The 19,446-nt window shown below is 52.1% G+C and overlaps 2 protein-coding genes across 3 annotated transcripts in view; both read right to left on the bottom strand.

Moving 5' to 3' along the window:
* Window positions 1-4,145, bottom strand: part of AP1M1 (adaptor related protein complex 1 subunit mu 1) — a 20,473-nt gene extending 16,328 nt beyond the window's left edge. For both annotated transcript variants that reach the window (XM_004715458.3, XM_004715457.3), the window contains exon 1: window positions 4,050-4,145. In XM_004715458.3, the coding sequence (XP_004715515.1) occupies window positions 4,050-4,091 (42 nt within the window). In that variant the 5' untranslated portion in view covers window positions 4,092-4,145. The remainder of the gene's footprint in view (window positions 1-4,049) is intronic.
* Window positions 4,146-5,897: 1,752 nt separating this feature from the next.
* FAM32A (family with sequence similarity 32 member A) lies at window positions 5,898-12,405 on the bottom strand. Its single transcript, XM_004715460.2, has 4 exons — window positions 12,302-12,405; window positions 12,063-12,201; window positions 8,312-8,365; window positions 5,898-6,940 (listed from the first exon to the last, which is right to left on the bottom strand). The coding sequence occupies exons 1-4, from the start codon at window positions 12,373-12,375 to the stop codon at window positions 6,872-6,874; spliced, it is 336 nt and encodes a 111-aa protein (XP_004715517.1). The 5' UTR covers window positions 12,376-12,405; the 3' UTR covers window positions 5,898-6,871.
* Window positions 12,406-19,446: the final 7,041 nt, after the last annotated feature.

Consider the following 19,446-nt stretch of genomic DNA (forward strand, 5'->3'; position numbering starts at 1 on the left):
CGCCACCCCCAGCAGTAGGGGTAGTCCAGTCTCCATATCCCTTACCCTTTCCCACTGCCCCATAAGGGGGCTTGTCATTCTCTCCAAGGTGGGCAGCGGTGCCCGGAGAGGTGGCCGGCCACTCACTCCCCTGCTCCAGAGCCTCCCTGGGCCACTGCCCCTCTTCGGGGAGGGGGAGGGGTCTGAGGCTCACCCTGGATGGAGCTATGCAGTGGGCCACAAGCACTGCACACACACAGTGAGGCCGCAGCCCATGGTCAGGGTGTAGCGGAGAGAGATCTAGGTGCTCTCAAGCCCCAACCTGCCCCAAGGGGACAGGGCTGAGGCCCATGATCAGACTGCAGATGGCCTCAGGCTGAGGGCTCCGGACGCCCAGCAGACAGGAGTTAGGGCAGACTTGCCAGCCCCACAGTGCCTTCTCTGGACTGAGAAAGGTGGTCTCACATCCGAGTCAGGTGGGGTCTCCAGTCTCCCTGTGTCGACACCTCGGCCCATACTGAGAACACACCAGAGCCTCGTCCCCGCCACCAACCAGACCTCACTCTGCTCCAGGGCCTTTCTCCTCACGCCCAGCACAGCAGGCCCTGCCACCCCCGCCCCCACCCCCCATCCTCCCAGCTCGACCAGGTGGGAAAACCAGAGGAACCGGCTGCCCAGCCTGGGGATCTGCTTTCATCAAGATAGCCCCAAGAAAACACAGGGGCGCACATCTACATCATCAACTCCACAGCACCAGGGGTCTTCTTTGGGCCCGCCAGGGCAGAGGTGCGCCCAGGCCTGGGACAGAGGAGCCCTGGCTTTAAGCCCAGGCCTCCAAGGGCAGCAAGACTTGGGGCGCGCTTGAGCATGGCTGATAGGTCCGGGCTACAGGAAGTGGTGTGTGCTACCCAGGGCCTGGGGCTGGCTGGGCAGAGAGCTGTTCACTTAGGGCAGGTCAGACACTGGCCGTGGCGGGCAGCTTTCAAGGCCGGAAGTGCACGGGAGGGGAGGAAGCCTAAGTCATCTTGGTTACTGAGAAGCAAGGAGCTTCCTGAAAGGCAAGATTGGTCATGCTTCTCCCAGTGCTCCATACCCTCTGCTCCTGGGTGACAATCTCCTATCTGGGACTCTCAATACCCACAGCCCCCGGGGCTACCCCTCCAGGCGTCGTTAATACCTGCAAAGACTGGCTGCCCTTCCCCACGTGTGCCCCCTGGCTACCTGGGGACCAGACTGTCACCTTCTCAAACCAGACATGGCCCTACTCTGTTCCAGGAAGCCCTCTGTCATCTCCCTTTCTGCGGCCCCTCAGGTTAAGAAACCTGCCCTTGCCTGGATCCAGCCCCCCAGCACTGTCTCGGGGCCACATGTGACCATGGGCTGGGTGTGGGACTCCGTGAGTCCCCAGGACATCCCAACACAGCCTCGCCTGACCAGTGACAACAGCAAGGCTACAGAGAGGCACCTCAGAGACCAGAGGCTACCCACAGGGATGGTGCTGAGCTCCCTCATACTCCCCGTCCCTGGGTCCGTGCTTGGTGTGTGCTAGGTACTCAATTAACATTTGCCGTGAGTCGGAGAGGCAACAAGGCCCAGGATGCCCATCTGTCCCCCAACCCTGGGGTACCCATCTTCCCTGTCTCTGAGAGTCCAGGCAAGGAAGCCCAGCAAGGGTCTAAAAGCTGTGGGCTCTGGGTAACACCTAAGGAGAACAGCCCTGGGCCACCCACTCAGGAGAAAGGTGCTGGGGTGGGCAGCCACTTTACTTCCTGGCTCCTATCTGCTTCTGTAGGACTTGACCCCAGGTACCTCTCAGTGACCACCTTGCTGGACACTGTGGGATCTGTTTGTGTCACTCCCGGATGCAAGAGGCCAGCCGACCATGGGCTTCCCCACAGTGGGCTTGGGGGAAGGTAAGCAGCCCGTGACTGAAAGCCTTCCCTGACCCTCCTTTAAGTGGCCCTCTCAGAGCCCCTTAAGGACCCTGGGTGGCTCAAGCGGTTTGCGCTTGGCTGCTGACCTAGACGTTGGCAGCTTGACCACACCCAGTGGCATTGTGGAAGAAAGGCCCAGCAATCAGCTTCTGTAACGATTACAGCTGAGGGAGACCCACGGGACCCAGTCTGACTCTGAACACTTGGGGACGCCAAAGCATCAGGGTCAACCTCTCGGCAACAAGTTTGGTTTAAGTATTTTTGATCAGGACTCCACTCCGCCAACCTGGAAAATCACCTGATTCTGAAAACCAGCTCAGGCTCCTCCTGTGGTGACATCCAGACGTCCCTCATTCCTGAACACACGGACAGGCCACTCTCTCGGGCAGGGGGGCCCTCCCGATGGCACGTGCTCATTCACGCCCCACCTCCCCTGGACTGTGCTTTCTGAGGCTATCCCCCAGTAAGTGGGCCCCACAGGGCAGGGACAGGCGCTGCTTTGGGCTCCCTCTGCCTGGCACTAGTCCCTAGGTGGTACAAATGTTGCCACTCAACTACTAGCTCAAGAAGACAGTCAAATATTAGAAGGACATGTGCAAAGACCTAGAGTTAGAAAACGTAAAGGGCAGCACACGCCCCGGCAGAACTCAACAAACTCAAGAAAAAACCCTCAAGTGTCAAGATGCAGTATCAAAAGAGTCTATGGACAAAACAGGCAGCATCATGACAGACGGAGAGAAGATCGAAGCTGGCAAGGATTTCATCTTGCTTGGATCCACAATCAGTGCTCCGGGAAACCGCAGTCATGATGCACTACAACATTGGGTAAATCTGCTGCAAAAGATCTCTTAAAAGTGTTCTAAACAAAGACGTTACTTGGCGGACTAAGGTTCGGCTGACCCAAGCCATGGTCTTTTCAACTGCCTCAAATACAGGTGAAAGTTGGACAATGAATAAGGAAGAAAATCGATTTTGGAAGAAGCCTGGCCAGACTGCTCCTTAGACGCAAGGATTGGGAGGCGCGGCCTCACGCCCTGTGGACGTGTTATCGAAAGGAACGAGTTCCCGCGGAAGGCCATCACGGGGCGCGTTAGAAAGAGGAACTAGTCCCTGCGGAAGGACATCTCGCGTGGGAAAGTGCGGGGCAGCGGGGCAAAGAGCAAGGTGCTCGACTGTGGGAGCGGCGTCCCATTCCGTTGTGCGCAGGGTCGCCGAGTCGGAACGAACGCGACCCGAGCTGGGAACCGGGAGGTTCCAACCGGCCCAGCAAGGCCTCGGAAGGCAGGCCTGGCGATCTGCTTCGGACAGGTCTCAACCTCCAAACACCTGTGGGCCGGTTCCACGCTGCACACATGCCGAGAGACCGGCAGCTGACCCCAATGAGCAACAGCTGAGAGTCCTCGGGAGGGGCGCACGCTCTCCGCGTTCGGCTGCTAACGGAACGGTCAGTGGTTCAAGCCCACTGAGAGGCAGCTCGGAAGAAAGGCCTGGCGATTTACTTCTGGAAGCACCTTGCTTCCCTGCACACGCTGGGTCACCGGGAGGTGCAGCAGAGTCCACAGAGCCCGCCACTCGGTACCCGCCCCACAGAAAGCAGGTGGGCCAGTCGGGGCCACTCTGGGTGCGCTCTTGGGCGGGGGTGCCTCCGCCTCCGTGCCTCGGTTTCCCCCGAGGCACCCCGGGCACGTTCACCTCTCACCTCACGTCATCTCTGTACAGACTCAAGTGTCTGGTCACCTGGATGCCCCTTGCGCAATGCCTGCAAAGCGCTCCGAGAAGGCGGAACGGGCCCCGGGGCCCGGCGTCCCCGCCACGCCCCGCCACGCGGGCCCAGGGTCGGGGCTCTCGGCCCCTCAGAGCCGCAGGGCCTTCCCTCCCCAAGGTCTCTCCATGGAGGCCCGAGCCCCGGCCCGCATTTCGAGGCTGTGAGAGTCGCGCGGCCGCTGTCAGCCTGAGACCTAACACCAGGGCGAGGCTGCGGGCCCGAGGACCCTGCCCGGTCCCCTAGCACGGGTGCGGCCTGGGGGACCTCCTGGCCTCCCACGCGGGCCGGTTACCTAGCAGCGGGGTGGGGCCCCCGAGGGGCGAGGTCCCCGCAGTTGCTTGGCAACGAGACAGGTGGGGAGCCTGGAGTACCTTGCCCTTCAGGTCTAGCACGTAGACGGCGCTGGCGGACATGGCGGCAGCAGGAGGCCTTGGCCGTGGCCCCGGAGGCGGAGGTGGCGGCGGCGCGGCGGCGACGGCCGAGAGTCGAGCAAGGCCGACCGCGTCCCGCAACAGCCCGCCTCTACTTCCGGTCCGGGAGCCGCGCGCGGACCGTTATGTCCGGTCTGGGCGGGGCCGCCGGCACTGCGCAGGCGCGCGGCGGAGGGTACGCAGACGCAGTAGCCAGGTGCGACCCGTGTTTCCTGCCCCCACGTCCAGGATCTCGGGAGCCCGGGGTGAGTCACGTCTCCCGCCCCCGGGATTCCGGGGATCCGCCCTTTTAAGGGAGAGGTGCTCAGATTCCAGTTTAGGTGCTGAGAGAGAGATGCTAAGAGAGATGCCGAGACCTTAGGGAGCTGCAGTTTAGTGGGGACGTCTAGGAAGCTCCGTTGGGAGGGGCGGGGTAGCAATTACCTGGGCAGGGGTTAACCTCCCACGGAGTGCCTCCCGCCGGTGTCAAACAGGGAAAGTGAACAAGCATGATTTTTCTGTTGACTTCCTGGATTGAAGACCACGCCCCTGCTGAACACGACGAATCCATTGTTTTTGGTTGTTGTTAAAACTGTTAAAAACATAGGATTTGCCATTTCAAGTTGTACGTTTCCTTCCATGACTGCTCATGGAAGCAGCAGCCAAGAGATCAAACGATGCATTAGGTCAACCTGCTGCACAAGACCTCTTGGAAGTGTTGAAAAGCCAGGATGTTGGAGGGCTAAGGTGCGCCCAGCACAAGCCAGGGTATTTTCAATTGCCTACTATTCATGTGAAAGTTGGACGTAGGGGGGTGGGTTACTGCTACCAGCTGCTCCCTGGGATGACTCCTGTAGTTGTAATTTCGGAAACCCACAAGGGCAGTTCTAACTACCCTGTCCTGTAGGGTCGCTAGGAGTCAGTATCCACTTGATGACAGTTTGTCTTTTTTAAGTAGTTTGCAGACAGCTTCAGCTTTCCCCTGCGGGGTGACAAGTAGGTTTAAACCCACAACCTTCCGGGTAACAATTCAGCGCTTACCCTGCAGTGCTACCATTTGTCTAAAATTTTCTACCACCTTTAGTGGGAGAAAGATGGGGTTTTCTCCTGGAAAGTTAGTCTTGGGAACCCACAGAGGCTGTTCTACCCTGTTTTCTAGGGTGACTATGGAATTGGCAGAGAGTTAACCTAAGGCTCAGTGCTCCTTAACAAGTCTCTCCTTCCAAAAGAATGGAAGGATGGTACAGGACCGGGCAGTGTTTCCTTCTGCTGCACTCAGAGTTGCACTCAGTAAGACCACCAAAGTTGCCACGAGTTGATTCAGGCTCATGATGATCCCGGTGCATGAAGGACAGAATTGCTGTCATAAGAATGGCTCTGTGAGATTTTCTTGGCTGGTGGCACAAGTGGTTAAGCAGTTGACTGCTAACCCTAAGGTTGGCCCGCTGAACCGACCCAGCAGGAGAAAGGTGTGGTGACATGCTTCCATACCAACGACGCACACCCTACAGAGGGAGGGAGCCCTCTCGGTAAGGCAGGGGGTCTGCAGCAGGAGCTGGAATGGGCACCAGGACACCTAGCAACTTTCTCCCCGGAAGCAGAAGGCAGGGCTTGCTTTCTTGGGGGGCCCGGCCAGGTGGTTTTGAACCGCCAATAGTTCGGTCAGCAGCTGAGCACCAACTGCTTGCATGACTCACCGGGGACCTTGTATCAGTCGGAGGTTAAGCACATGCTTCACATGTGATCGATTCCAGAGGCAGCCTGCCCAGTGGAAACCAAACTTTTACCACGCAGACACGCACACGCCTGTTTCATAATCATGTAACTTTATTCTGCAGTTGACACACAAAAGGCTTCGAGTTCAGCACTTGCTTTGTACCTCTTCTTTTGCTACCTTTCCCAGAGCTGCCTCACAGAAGCACCTCCAGTAGAGTACACAGGTTGCACCTCACCCAATAAACACAGGCCCCGAGACCCTTACCCCCATTGCCAGTCACGGGGGCCTCCCTTTTTTTGTGGGGGGGGGGGGCGCTCCCATTTGATTACACTTGTCTGCCTGCTAGGGTTCAGCACTGGCCCTGTCACCGCAACAGGCTCTTCCTGGTCCTGTGCCAGAATAACTCTGCTTAACTACTTGGGGACTGCTAGGGGCCCGGGGTGAGTGGTGAGTCAGGTGGTTTCTGGGCTCCACCAGTGACAGCTATGCCTGATCAGGAATGCCTGCACGGCAGCCACGGTGACATCCATTAGAAATATCTGGAATGGGGAAACTGGGACACGAGTGGCAAACTAGTTATGGGCTCAGAAAGGGACCAGGTGGGATGCTCCATCCTTCCCATAGGCATCTGTCCTGTCAGGCAGGAGGGCTGTCGAGGTGGTAGCTGTGAATGGCTTCCCAGGTCCTGGATGGGGCAGCTTAAGCCCCAAGCTAATGGGAGTCCGTTTTATCTTAGCACAGAGAGCTGGCTGTCTTCAGAGGTTTAAATGCAACTCGGAGAACTAACTATTCTTACGTGGCACTTACAGGGAAACGGGAGCCTCTAGCTACACCTGCCGGGCTTTTGAGTCCACACTCAAATGGTGCTATCTTCTGTGGGCCACTGAGAAACCAGGATCGAGTGAGAGGACAGTCTTATTTTAATCAAAGTCCAGAAGGAGCAGACAGTCTCACGCACAGGCACAGGTACGAGAATGCTTCTGGAAAATGCCAAAGGGACCAGGCTCAACCCCAGCTCTGGGTCCTGCTTCTCCTGGAGGCCACGCCAAACCCAGGGGCTGAGTGGCTACTTGGTCCAGCTGACTTTGGGGATGTCATAGTGCTCCGTGAGCGTGTCCAGGTGTCTGTTGAAGTCCTGGGAAAGTGGAGAAGAAACCCCTTCTCAGCACGGACCCACACATGGCTTGAGGGCTCATGACCTTGCCCACCCCACCTTCCCCAGTCTATCTCTTCGACAGGGGACCCTCCTCTCTCCCCAAGCCCAGCCTGATCCTCTACATGTCTGCACCCTGGGCTCTCCCTTGAATGACCCAGGAAAGGCTCTGTCATGGTTAATCTGGTGTCAAAGTGGAGATACTGGTACCCAGCTGTTTAGTCCAGCACTCGTCTGGACACTCAGTGGCAGAACTCCTGCCTTCCATGTGGCAGTCTTGGGTTCCAGTACAGGCAAATACCCCTCGGGCACAGCTACCACCTGTCTGTCTGTCTGTCTGTGGAGGCTTCTGTGTGGCTCTAGATGCTAAAAAGCTTTCAGCAGAGCTTCCAGACTAAAAGGGATTTGGAAGAAAGGCCTGGTGATCTAGTTGTGAAAATGGGGATGCCACAGGGCTGAACAGTGGTTGGCTCTGGTTGCATGGGGGGGACTGACTCAGTGACCGTCAACAAGGGTTTAAACCAGGGGGCCTTGTGCAGGTCACCCTCTGCAATCTGGGTGGGCAGCAACCAAGCGGTTGAAGGCCCTAAGAACAAAACTGGAGGCCTCCCAAGGGAGGAGAGGCTGCCCCCCAGCTATCAATAAATAGCCTGCCGATTTGGGGACACAAGGCAGGACAAGTTTCAGCCTATCTCCTGCCATCTGAATGTTGAATTTCCCAGTGCCTTCAACCAAAGTGTCATGCGCCAGGTCTTGAAAATAATTTTCTCTAAGAGGGGAACTTCAAAAAGTTCATGGCACAAAAAAATCCCAGTATCTTTAAATCCCATTTTCCCACGAGAGAGAGAGAGAGGGAGGAACACGCACACATTTCATTCGGTGGGGCTGTTAGCTGCCAGTGGGTCAGACGGAACGCCTGACTGCTGAGGGTTATGGATGGGACTGCTGTCATCTTTGGGCCTTTCACAGACTGAGGCTCAGCGACGGATCACCAGGCCTTTCTTCCTAGTTCAGCTTAGAATAGAAATACACATGCCAGGGGCTTCAAAGATTTCACAGAAAAAAATGGAATCTTTCCAGAGATAATAGAATTCTCCTGCAAACTTTTTGACACTCCTGGTATTGTATTACTGGTTCTGTTCCCTAGAGAACCCTGGGGGCCCTGGTGGTGTCGTGGTTAAGCCGTTGGGCTGTGATCCCAATGGTCGGCAGTTCACAGGACAAGGACTGGGCTTTTGAAAAAAGTTAGTCTGGGAAATCCATGGGAGGTTACCGTGAATCAGCATGAATCAGCAACCTCCCTGCTAGCTCTCAGGGAACCCTCTGCCCGCCCACTCACTGACATAAACTGACCTCCACTCTCTGCTTGTGGGTTTTAGACGCTTTCTTCAGGATCCTTTCCATTTGCTGAAAGAGATGAGAAGGGGTGGGAGGTGAGTTCACAGGCTTGACGCAGCCCTCGTTGGGACAGGGCGGGGACGGGGACAGACAGCCCCACTCCACTGCCAGGAATGGCCGGCGGTCTCGGGCTGCACAAGCCCTCCTCCATCACCAATTGGGCTGGTCTGACATGAAGACACACATTACTGGGCACTCAAGCCAGTGGTCCCAGGTGAGGGCTCCATACAAGCTGAGCATCCCACCCCCACCCCAGGGGGCATACTCAGCACCAAAGGGTGCCGCTTGCCCCTCCCTGCCTACTGCTCCCTCCCAGGCTCCCTTGCAGTTTCTCCTCTGCAAACCTCTAGTCAAGAATGCCACAAAGCTCGGCTCTTGAACCCAACACCCCTTCTCTGCCCGTGCCCCTCGGAGGGTCCCAGCCAGTGTCACGACTCTCCCCAAACGGCCAGTGCACAGACCACGCTCCACACTCAGGATCTGATTTCAAATTTGTATTTCCAACAGGCCTCCCAACTCACTCCTCGGAAAAGCGGATGCTGCCAGTCTCTGCTGTCCACGGTTCTTCCCGGCCCCATAGACGGCACCTTCCCTCAGCTGGTGTCCCACCCATGCAGCCTGGCTGCCCCTCCTTTCCCTCGGCCCCAGCTCAGAGCCAACCCGCCAGCTGATCCTGCCCTTCTTCGCTATGGATCCTGTACCTTCCACCAGCCCAGCTGCTGTTTCTGCCCTCCCCCAGGGTCCCACCCCCAGGGCTCAGAGGCATCCCAGCCCTGCTGAGTGTAACCTGAGGTGAGGGGCTGACCCTTATTCACCTGCCAGTCCGCAGTAGGACCTCAGGAGGTAGAGTGTTAGTCCTACTTTAGAGATGAGGAAACAGTGCCGGTGGGTTAGCTGGCTTGCCCACAGTTACTTCTCTAACAGGCTGAGGAGACAGGGTGAGAACCGAGGACTGTCTTGCCAGCGCTGGTGTGACTGAATTAGGCCTACGTTAGGCCTACGACTAACGAACTACTGGACTGGCTTGCCTCAGCTTCAGCACAAATGACATTTGGTTGCAGATCAGTCTGTGGAGTGGTAGGGCACCAAGCAGCATGGCTGGCCTCTACCCACGAGATTCCAGCAGCACCCCCTGCCCCAGTGTGACTACACCGACGGGCCTCAGGTATCATCAGTGTCGCCTGGAGGCAGAAGTGCACTGGATGAGCAACCTTGAATTCAGGGATCCCACTGAGCGCCAGGAATGAAGTTACATCGACCGAAAGGAATAGTGAAGTAAAAGACCTGAACAGAAAAATGTGAAGGGCAGCCTAAGAACATACGTCATAATGAAATGTGCTAAGACCTAGAGTTAGAAATCCTTCAGTTCTTTCTCCAGCTGAACGAACTGAAGAAGAGATTCAAGCCTTGAGCTGCACTGTTGACGGATTCTATGGGTAAAACATTAACCCATAAAGGGAGGTTTGAAATATGGACGGACTACAGAGTCACTGTACCAAAAAGCAGTAGATGTTCAACCATTTTAGGAGGAAGTATATGATCAATTTGGAAGGAAGAAGACTAAGATGCTGTAGAAAAAACAAAGTTCCGGGAATTGCTAAGGCTGCCAATTGGAATGTTTCAACAAACCAATACAGCGCCGGAGGGACTTTCTCATCTGCCAAGAAATTTTGAAGATGGCCACCTGGCCAAATATTCATATTTGTGCTTATGCCAAGGAAAGGTGACCCAAAAGAATGTGGAAATTACTGAACATCACACCAAGTAAAAATGTGCTGAATTATGTCTGCAGCAGTATATCAACAGGGAGCTGAAAGGATTTCAAGCTGGATTCAGACAGACAGCAAATGGATCTTGGTGAAAAGCAGAGAATAGCAGACAGATGTTTACTTGTGTCTCATTGCATATTTGACTGTGTGGATCATCACAAACTACGGATCACATTGAGAAGAACGAGATTCCAGAACAGTTAGTTGTGCTCATGCAGAAACTGTACACAGACCAAGAGGCAGTTGTTTGAACAGAACCAGGGGACATTCGGTGGTTTAAAATCGACCAAGGTATGTGTCAGGGCTGTGTCCTTGCACCATACTCATCAGGATTGGAAGAAGACTCACTCACAACCTGCAATATTCAGATAGCACAACCAGACTTGCTGAAAGCACAGAGAACCGGAAACAATTACTGATCAAGATAAAAGCCTTCTGTACGGATGACAAGTTGATTGAAAGCACGGGGGTGGGGGGTGGGTGGAATCATAACTGGACCAATGGACAACATCATGCTCAACAGAAAATAATGACATTGTGAAGACTTTCATTTTATTTGGATCCACAGCCAATGCCTATGGTAGCAACAGTCAAGACACCACCAATGTACTGCAACGAGCAGATCTGCTGCACAGCACCTCTTTACAGTTTTAAATAGAAGATGTCACTTTGAGGGGTGCCTGCCCCAAGTACCTCCTATGCATGTGAAAACAGGAAAATGAATAAGAAAAACTGAAGAAGTGATACATTTTGAATTATGATGTTGATGAAGAAATATCGAAGATACCCTATAGGCTGCCAGAAGCATCAACCAATCTGTGTGGGAAGCAGCTCTCCTTAGAAGAAGGGTGAGAGACTTTGTCTCACCTACTGTGGACACGTCAGTGGGCCAGACCCGTCCCTGGAGGAGGAGACTATGCTTGGTATGTAGAGGGTCAACTAAAAAGCGGAAGACCCTCAACAAGACTGACTGACAAAATGACCGCCACAGTGCGATCAAACAGGCCTGACTGAGGATGGCGCAGGGCTGGGCGTGTTACGGTCTCCTGTACACAGGGTCCCTGCGGGTCGCAACCAACTCACTGGCACCTAACAGCAGCCGCTCCTGTACAAGACACTGAGATGCTGCAGATATTTAAATTCACACATGAGGAGGGGCTGTGTGTGCGAGTCCCAGAGGTGTGCGGATCCCCTAGGTCTGTTTCAACGAAGGCACCAGGAATGTATTCTGCCCCGTGCTGAGAACAGGGGTTTCTCCCTTGTTTTTTCAACACAAGGCTTTTCTACCACAAACAACACTGTTGGCATTTGGTTCTGGATCATTCTCTGAATGGGGTCATCTTGTGCACAGGATGCTGTCCAGCATTCCTGACTTCTCCCAACAGACAAGACACCAAGAGCCCCCCCACCACACCCCCAGCTGTGACAACTTTCTCCAGACATCAAGGGTATGTCCCGGAGGCTGAATCCCCCCTGGTTGACCTAGGCGGAACAGTCCTTTCCCCCAACATAACCAGCCTGCTCGAAGTGACTCACCTCTTTTGGCCACTCCCCACCCTCCAAACTGAGGCTTAAAGGGCCGTAAAACGCAACACGTTTGAACCTGGATAGCAAATCACTTGTGCAAACAGCACGTGGTGACTTAACGGCAGTGAACGTGCCCACCGGGCACTGGACTTGTGTCCAGGAGAAGGCCCTACGGTGCCTCTATCCATGAGGAAACAGGCACAGGGAGAAAGCCACTGGTCCGGCGGCTCAGCGACGGTGCTGGGATCCCAGCCCGGTGTCTACCTCTGGCTGGCCCTTCCGTGGTCCACTCGGACCGGTGGGGCCTCCGTTGCTGGAGCGCCCTCACAAAGTAGCCCCTCTCCAGAATCGGGGGTCTTCTCGGTCCGGGCCGGACTCCTAGCCCGGCTTCCGTGCCCCGCCCGCCTTACCCGCTTCTCCTGCATCTTCTCGAAGGCCACCTGGGCCGGGGTCCGCTTGTCCAGGCCGCGTCGCTTCTCCTCCTCGTTCTTTTTGTTCGTTCCCATCGCTTCCAGAAGTTTCGCCTTGTCTTTGTCCTTTTTCTTCTTCCTGGGGCCGGGAGTAGGGATGCGGGCAGGTTAGGGCGCAACAGCCGGAATCCCGGGGGAAAGCCACAGGGGGACAAGGGATCGGGTCCAATGGGCCTCACCGTTTAGTTACGCCGAGCTCTGCGACGCCTTTCAACTTCAGGGGTCCCTTCTGGACCTGCTCGTAGGCCGCCATGGGAGCTACCCGAACCCAGGAGGGGAACTGCCACACTTCCTGTTTGCCACTCTATTTCCGCCTCGCTTCTTCTTGATTGGCGGAGCGCGAAGTCTCGCGTGCGCTCCCGAAGTCTCGCGGAGCCCCGCGTCCGGGTTGTGAGCCAGCCGGAAGTTGCGCGTGCACACGTCCTGAGTTTCCGGTGCCTTGCCACACTTCCGGTTTGGGCTCATCTTCCGCGGTTTTGGCGTCAAAGGGTGGCTCCGTCTTAGACCTTGGAAGGCGATTTGGCCCAAACCTGTAGCGCATATTTGGATCCCCTTTCTCTGTTCTGCATTTTGAGACTTCGTTGGATGCTGCCCTCTATAAAAACGAATACAGAACCCCTCACTGCCATCAAATAAATTCTAACTCTTAGTGACTGTGTACGACTGCCCCTGTGGGTGTCCCAGCTTTCTCCTCGTTCTCCCTCAGAGCAGCTGGCGGATTCGAACTGCTAACTTTGAAGTTAGCCGCCTAACGTATAACCACTATGCCACTCGGTGGTGTTAGGTGCCATCGGGTCCTTTCTGACTCACGGCGCCCTTATATACTATGTCCCAAAACAGCTCATTCGTTGGATAACCCGACTTCATGTTTTAGAACAATTTTATTAGCGCATCATTCACATCATACAATTCTAGTTCAATATGAAGACTTGTGCAATCATCACCACTCAATTTTAGAATACTTTCTTCTTTCATTTGTTATTAGCTCCCCATTTCCCCCCAACTTCCCCGGCCATACCCCCAAGAAACCATAGTTACTGCCTCTAGATTTACCTATCTTGGAATTCATATGTAGAGAAACACTCCAACAATAATAACAAAGTAATACAGAATTTTCTATCAGAAAGCAGAAAATATTAAAAATTAGAACAAATTTAAATGGGTCAAAAGGGAGATCAAATGATAAGGTGTAAAATTTTACCCTAACTGCATCTTCAAAAATCCACATTGTTCTATTTTTTTCCCTTAAATAATTTTTTTGGTTTTGTCAGGTATTTAAATGTTTACATTAATGTTTTTAAATGTTTGCAATCTAGTTTTTTTAAAAATACTTTTATTGGGGGCTTTTACATCTCTTATCACAATCCATATATTCATCCAGTGTGTCAAGCACATTTGCACATATGCCACCATAATCATTTTCAAAGCACCAATGATCCACTGTCTAATGCACTCTGTGTGATAGCAAGATTATTATTCATGGCCCTAGTCAGAGGGGATCACCAGAGACTTAATCCACATGCATTTTCCCCGTCACTTTTTTTTTTAACGGAAACAACTTTGAGTCAAAAGGGAGACAAAATTTATAAGATACTACATTTTAACCTAACTACGTCTGCCACCATCAACTTTGCAATGCTCTCTGTTTGATTAGGCTATTCACATCCCTCAACTACAGTCAGAGAGGATTCACCAGAGGCTTAATCTATGTGTGAATCCTGAGAATGGATTTTACCCTTCCACTGTCATCCATAGCCTTCTGCAAATGGGATGTTCACAATTTAAACTCTGATACCATTCCCTCTGTGGTAGTTACATAATCTGGTATCAATTTGGGACTTGAGAGGATTAAGAGAGAAAGGGTGGAGTCCAGTCTGTCAATAGGGTCATAGCCAATGAGGCCTGTGTGTGGGCATGGCCTCCTCCTGAGGATTCTGGGAAATCCTGTATTTCCTCCTTGGAGGCTGGAGGCACTTTCTCTCTCTGATCACTCCCTGTCAGACATTTCTGAGGCGAAGCCACATGGACCTACCTTGAAGCAGCCAGAGCCCTGGACCTGGAGAAGCCACGTGGAGACCCCTGCCAGCGCTGAGATGCTTACACCGCCACTGGATCCACAAGACCAGCCCCCAGTAAAATGATTTTAAAAAAAAAGAAGAAAAAGATGAGGCCTTCAAGGAAAGGGATTAACACCATAACCAACGGGCGGAAGCACAGGTGTGATCACGAGCACAGCTCTGTGGTGGACAGGTCACTTGCACAACATTGAGTCAGACCCCAATCAATAGCCCCTAAAAACAACAACAGCAGGTGGACAACAAACCGCAATACATGAACTCTTAGCCTGTACAGATTAGATTCTCAAGTGATGGACACTGTTTACACACAAACAATGGGGGTTGGGAAAGGGCAGAAGTTCCAATAATACTCATTCGCATCTGCAGAACCATGCCTACCAGACTATTCCATGTCATCATAATGCAGAAGAGGCATTAAAATAGTAAGTCTACGGTCGTCCCGGGCCACCATTCATTGGGCACCCTCAAGGCAAGAGATCCAAAAGTTCAGCGACCTCCAGTTCTATAGCCTTGGGGTAGCCATCCCCTGCTTCGTCATTTCACACTAGCGCGTTTGTTTCAGACTTAAGTACAAGAGCTGCGGGTGCATTTCAGACTTAAGTACAAGAGCTGCGGGTGAATTTCAGACTTAAGTACAAGAGCTGCGGGTGAATTTGAGATAAAGCCCAGTTCACTTTGTGGCATTTCCACACCGAGTTAGATTTAATCTTGCAAACTTTATCACTGATTCTTTTGGTAAATTACAAGATTATGCTAAATAAATGTTGGGCATAATTGAGAAGCTTTTTTCAGGTGAACTTATTGAGGTGCGGTTTACAGAGAGTAAAACACACTGTTTAACGTAGCCTTTCAGGAGGGTTCTCACAGGTGCCCATCTCTGTAACAGCCTCCACAATCAAGCTACAGAATCTTCCCACCACTCCCCAAGTTCCCTGTGTCCTCTCCCACTTACTGCCCCATCTTCCACCCCAGGGAACCGCTGAGCTGGTCTGTGTCTGCCACCACTCGTTAGACTTACCAGAGACTCGAAGAACCCCAAGACTGTCACGCTGAGATGCTTTAAACTTGGAACGGAAACAGTCCCCAGAGGTCAGCTAAAGAGCAGTTTTAATCATCAACAATATTACCAGCTCTTCCAAAACATAATTGGTTATGAGACCAAATGGTCAACATTTACCCGAAAGCCAACTTGAGAAGGTGATCAGAGGCAGGGATGCTAGACACATGGAAACAAAACCGCAAGGATGGAAATAAGCAGTGAGGTGACACATGGAAGCCGTGTCATGGAACAGTATGCACCTGGTGCTTGTTCGCCACCTCAGAGCCTGTTCCAACTAATAGTGATGCTGCACAGCTAACAGTGTGAAACACTGCCCGGTCCTGTGCCAGCCTCCCAATGATCGATAATGTTTGAGTCCATTGTTGCAACCACTGTCTCAACCAATTTCATTATACTAACATGGCGACAATACAAGGGGTTACCCAGAAAGACTGGAAAAATGCTCCACTGGGCGGAGCATTGGTAGCACACATTTTTGCTGCTAGGCCAGTATCCAGCAACTCACTCTGGGTTAGTGCACCCAGTGGCGTTGCCTGGGAAGGTTCTCTGTGGTCACAGTGAATTTTTTCGTAAAAGCAGTTTCATTTGAAACTCATTTTTTTGTGATGACTGATTTAATAGACCAGCGTGTGGCTGTGAAGTTTTGTTTCCCCGCTCAGGAAAAATGCAGCAGAAACTGTTAGGATATTGAATGCGGTTTACAAGACAGCATTGTGGGAAGCACTCAAGTGTACAAGTGGTTTTCTCATTTCAAAAACGGTGAAATGTTGATGGATGACAAACCTCGTTCTGGATGTCCGTCAGCTTCCCAGCGGACGCAAATGTTGACAAAATTTGTGCACTTGTGCTTAAAGACCAACGACGAAGACGACGGACCATTGAAAAGACGGCGAAATTATCTGGACTCTCTTGGAGTTCAGTGAATTTTAACAGAAGATTTGGGAATGAGAAGGGTTGCTATGAAATTTGTGCCTCAGGTTCTGACTGACCAGGAAAAAGAGCGTTGAGTAGAAACATGCTTTTCTTCGAAGGGACCCAGACTTTTTCCCCCAAGTGGGGAGGAGATGCCAGTCCCCCACAACTAATTGCGGGTTCAGTAGGCGCACTTGTATGGTTAAAATATATATAAAGATTATAATAAAGACACAGAGAGCATGAGAGATAAAAAAGATTGAAATAATGGAGTCAGACTCATTTCATAGTAGCATGCTCACCTCAGCCCTGCTTGGTGGTCCCCGTGGAAATGGGAGGGAGGGCAGGAGAGAGGGGAGGGGAAGGAGGACAAAGGAAAGGGAAGAGGGAAGGAGAGGGAGCCAAGGAGAAGCCAAGGGGAATGTTTATTGCTAACCCAGGCATATACACCTTTGGGGGGGGCCATGCAAGCCCACCAATTACAGGTAAAGACATACGTCGCAGGAAAGGGTTGCACTATAGGTTATCCAGCAATGAGAGGGGGACAATGTAGGGATATACATGCAATAGGAAGAGGAGGGATTGGGATATACATAGGACTAAAAAGGGCGGATCCTAGATTCAGGATGGCAGCCTAACTTTGGATGTCACTGAGCAGGTTTGATCTGTTCTCTGGATCTCCATAGAAACTATTATTAGTAGGGTGTAAACCCCACCTACAGGGACCAGGCTAATGGCCGCAAGCCTTTAGGGAAAAGTAGCCCATTGTCCTTAACAGCAGGGAGTGGGCCCTACCTGTCTTGGGACCAGACAGTAGTCTGGCAACTGACTGCCTTCAGGGAAGTAGCTTGACAATCATTTACCATTAGCTGCAAGTAGCATCCTAAGTCTAACACATATTTAGGGGAAACTTGGGAGAAATCTTTCTGTTTCCCACACCCAAGGTCATTACTAGTGAAGATACCTGGTGCTATTCTTATGACCCCCAAAACAAACACCCATCAAGCCAGTGGAAGATGCCATCCTCATCACCTCGCCCCCCAAAAGCACACCAAGTGAAATCAAAGATCAAGACGATGCTCATTTGTTTTTTTGATGTGAGGGGGATAGTGCATTTGGAGTTCGTTCCACCAGGTCAGGCTGTTGATCAAGTTTTCTATTTAGAGATTCTGAAAAGAATGAGTAACCGTGTGCGACAAAAAAAAGCCTGATTTGTGGCAGACAGGGGACTGTTTTTGCCACCAGGACATTGCGCCTGATCACGCAGCCATCTCAGTGCACCAGTTTTTGACAAAAACAAAACCCAGAAAACCAGCATGCCTCTCTTGCCCCACGCACCTGACTCTCCCGACTTTGCCCAGTGTGACTTCTTTTTGCTTTCAAGAATGCAGAGGGACCTGAAAGGACAGCGATTTGACAGTGTAGAAGAGGTGAAGAAAAAAAAAAAAACGAGAGGTACTGTCAGCCATCCAAGTAGAAGAGTCTAAAAAGTGTTTCCAAGAACGGAATCGCAGATTTGACAAATGCATTAAGTGTCATGGAGTGTACATTGAGGTCGTTTTGTTAAAAATTTAAATACATAGCTCTGAAAAAAAAAATCAGTTTCTGTGTGTGTGTTGGGGGGCGGGGTACCCTTCATATTGCCCATGGACCATTCTCCCTGGAGGGTCATTCAGAAATCACAGAAGATTTCTGGGGTGCCTCATAAATGCGACTCTCACTGTTCTGCCTTCTGATGGTTGTGGTGGACATTTGCATCCTGTGATTATCTGGTGACTGCCGTAAGGGACAGGACGTGACACTGTGCCCTGGAATGCGTCTTCATCTTCGCCTAGAACCCCGAACTGAAACCAAACACACTGCTATTGAATCGATGCTGACGCATAGCGACCCTCTAGGACAGGGTAGACCTGCCCCCTTCGAGGTTCCAAGACTGTAACTCTTTTATAAGAGCAAAAAGCCCCATTCTCGCTGAAAACGGCCCAGCATCACAGCAATACAGAAGCCTTCGCGGATACACTGGTAGTGACTCCCTTGACCAGGAAGCAAACAGGGGTCTCCCACATATAGAATTGGATCACAAAACCATCACGGCCTCCTAACAGAATAACGATCCCCCAAAGAAGAAACTTCCCGTCAATTTGGTTCTAATCCATGGACATTCCATGTGTCAGAGTAGCATGACTCCATGGGGGTTTCTTGGCTAGAATCTTTATGGAAGAAGATCACCAGGCCTTTCTTCCTCGGCCCCTGGGTGGGCTCAAACCACCAACCATTAGGTTAGTATAGAGCACAAAGCATGAGCAACCAAACTACTCAGCGATGAAGACGAACAAAGTCCTGACGTACCCAACACCAGGAAGAGCCCCAACAACGCCACGTTGAATGAAAGCACCTCGTGTCAAAAGCACGCATTTTCTGGGTCTCTATATGAAGACATGATGGTATGTTACTGTGATTTGGTGAAAATTTAGGCAGTCAGTGTGGTAGTTACACAATTCCATGTCAACTTGATAAATAATGAAGGACTGGAGTCTAGCCTGTCAATCAGGTCACCAGGGATCCCTCCTTGTGGGTGTGGCCTTATCACGAGGATTCTTGGACTTCTTCCTCTTTGGAAGCAGGACACTCTCTCTCTCTCTCTGCTACACGTTCCTATGGACAAGCTACATGGAGCGGCACTGATGGCAGCCAAAGCCCTGGAGAGGCGTCCACTGCCATTGGACCCACAGGACCTTCCACCCACTGGCCTGTGATCTTCCTGCATTCAGCATCATTGCATGTGCTGAGTGAGTCTGAAGAAGGATGTACAGATTAGTATCAGACATGTGGGCTAATATCAGACTTATGGACTTGATCTGGACTGGGCTGGAATGCTTTCTCAATATGCAATTGCTCTATGATATAAAGCGCTCTCTTCTACACAGCAATGTCTATGAATTTGTTTCTCTAGTCAACCCAGACTAACACAGTCAGTTAGGTTTCCGTTAAACCATTTCTGTGCACACAAGTGTATAAGCCTGTCGGAAAATACAGTAGCTCAATCTCTGGTTCCAGACTGCATGGAAGCCCTTACGTGCCTTGTCTGATGTTTCTTTAATTTACCCTTCAATTACACAACTGCTCCTTAGGACCTTCAGCTGTGGAGGCTGGTCACCCACAGTGCATCAGTGGGTGATGTCCGCATTGCTTCAGCTGTGTGTCTTCCTACAGGCGAAGGGACAATGTTCTGTTGAGATCCATGGGTTTTTGCCACCGAGGATCACCCGTCTGG

This window comes from Echinops telfairi, unplaced genomic scaffold (assembly GCF_000313985.2).
Source record: "Echinops telfairi isolate 266 unplaced genomic scaffold, ASM31398v2 ScPeMD7_30;HRSCAF=105, whole genome shotgun sequence".
Lineage (NCBI taxonomy): Eukaryota > Metazoa > Chordata > Mammalia > Afrosoricida > Tenrecidae > Echinops > Echinops telfairi.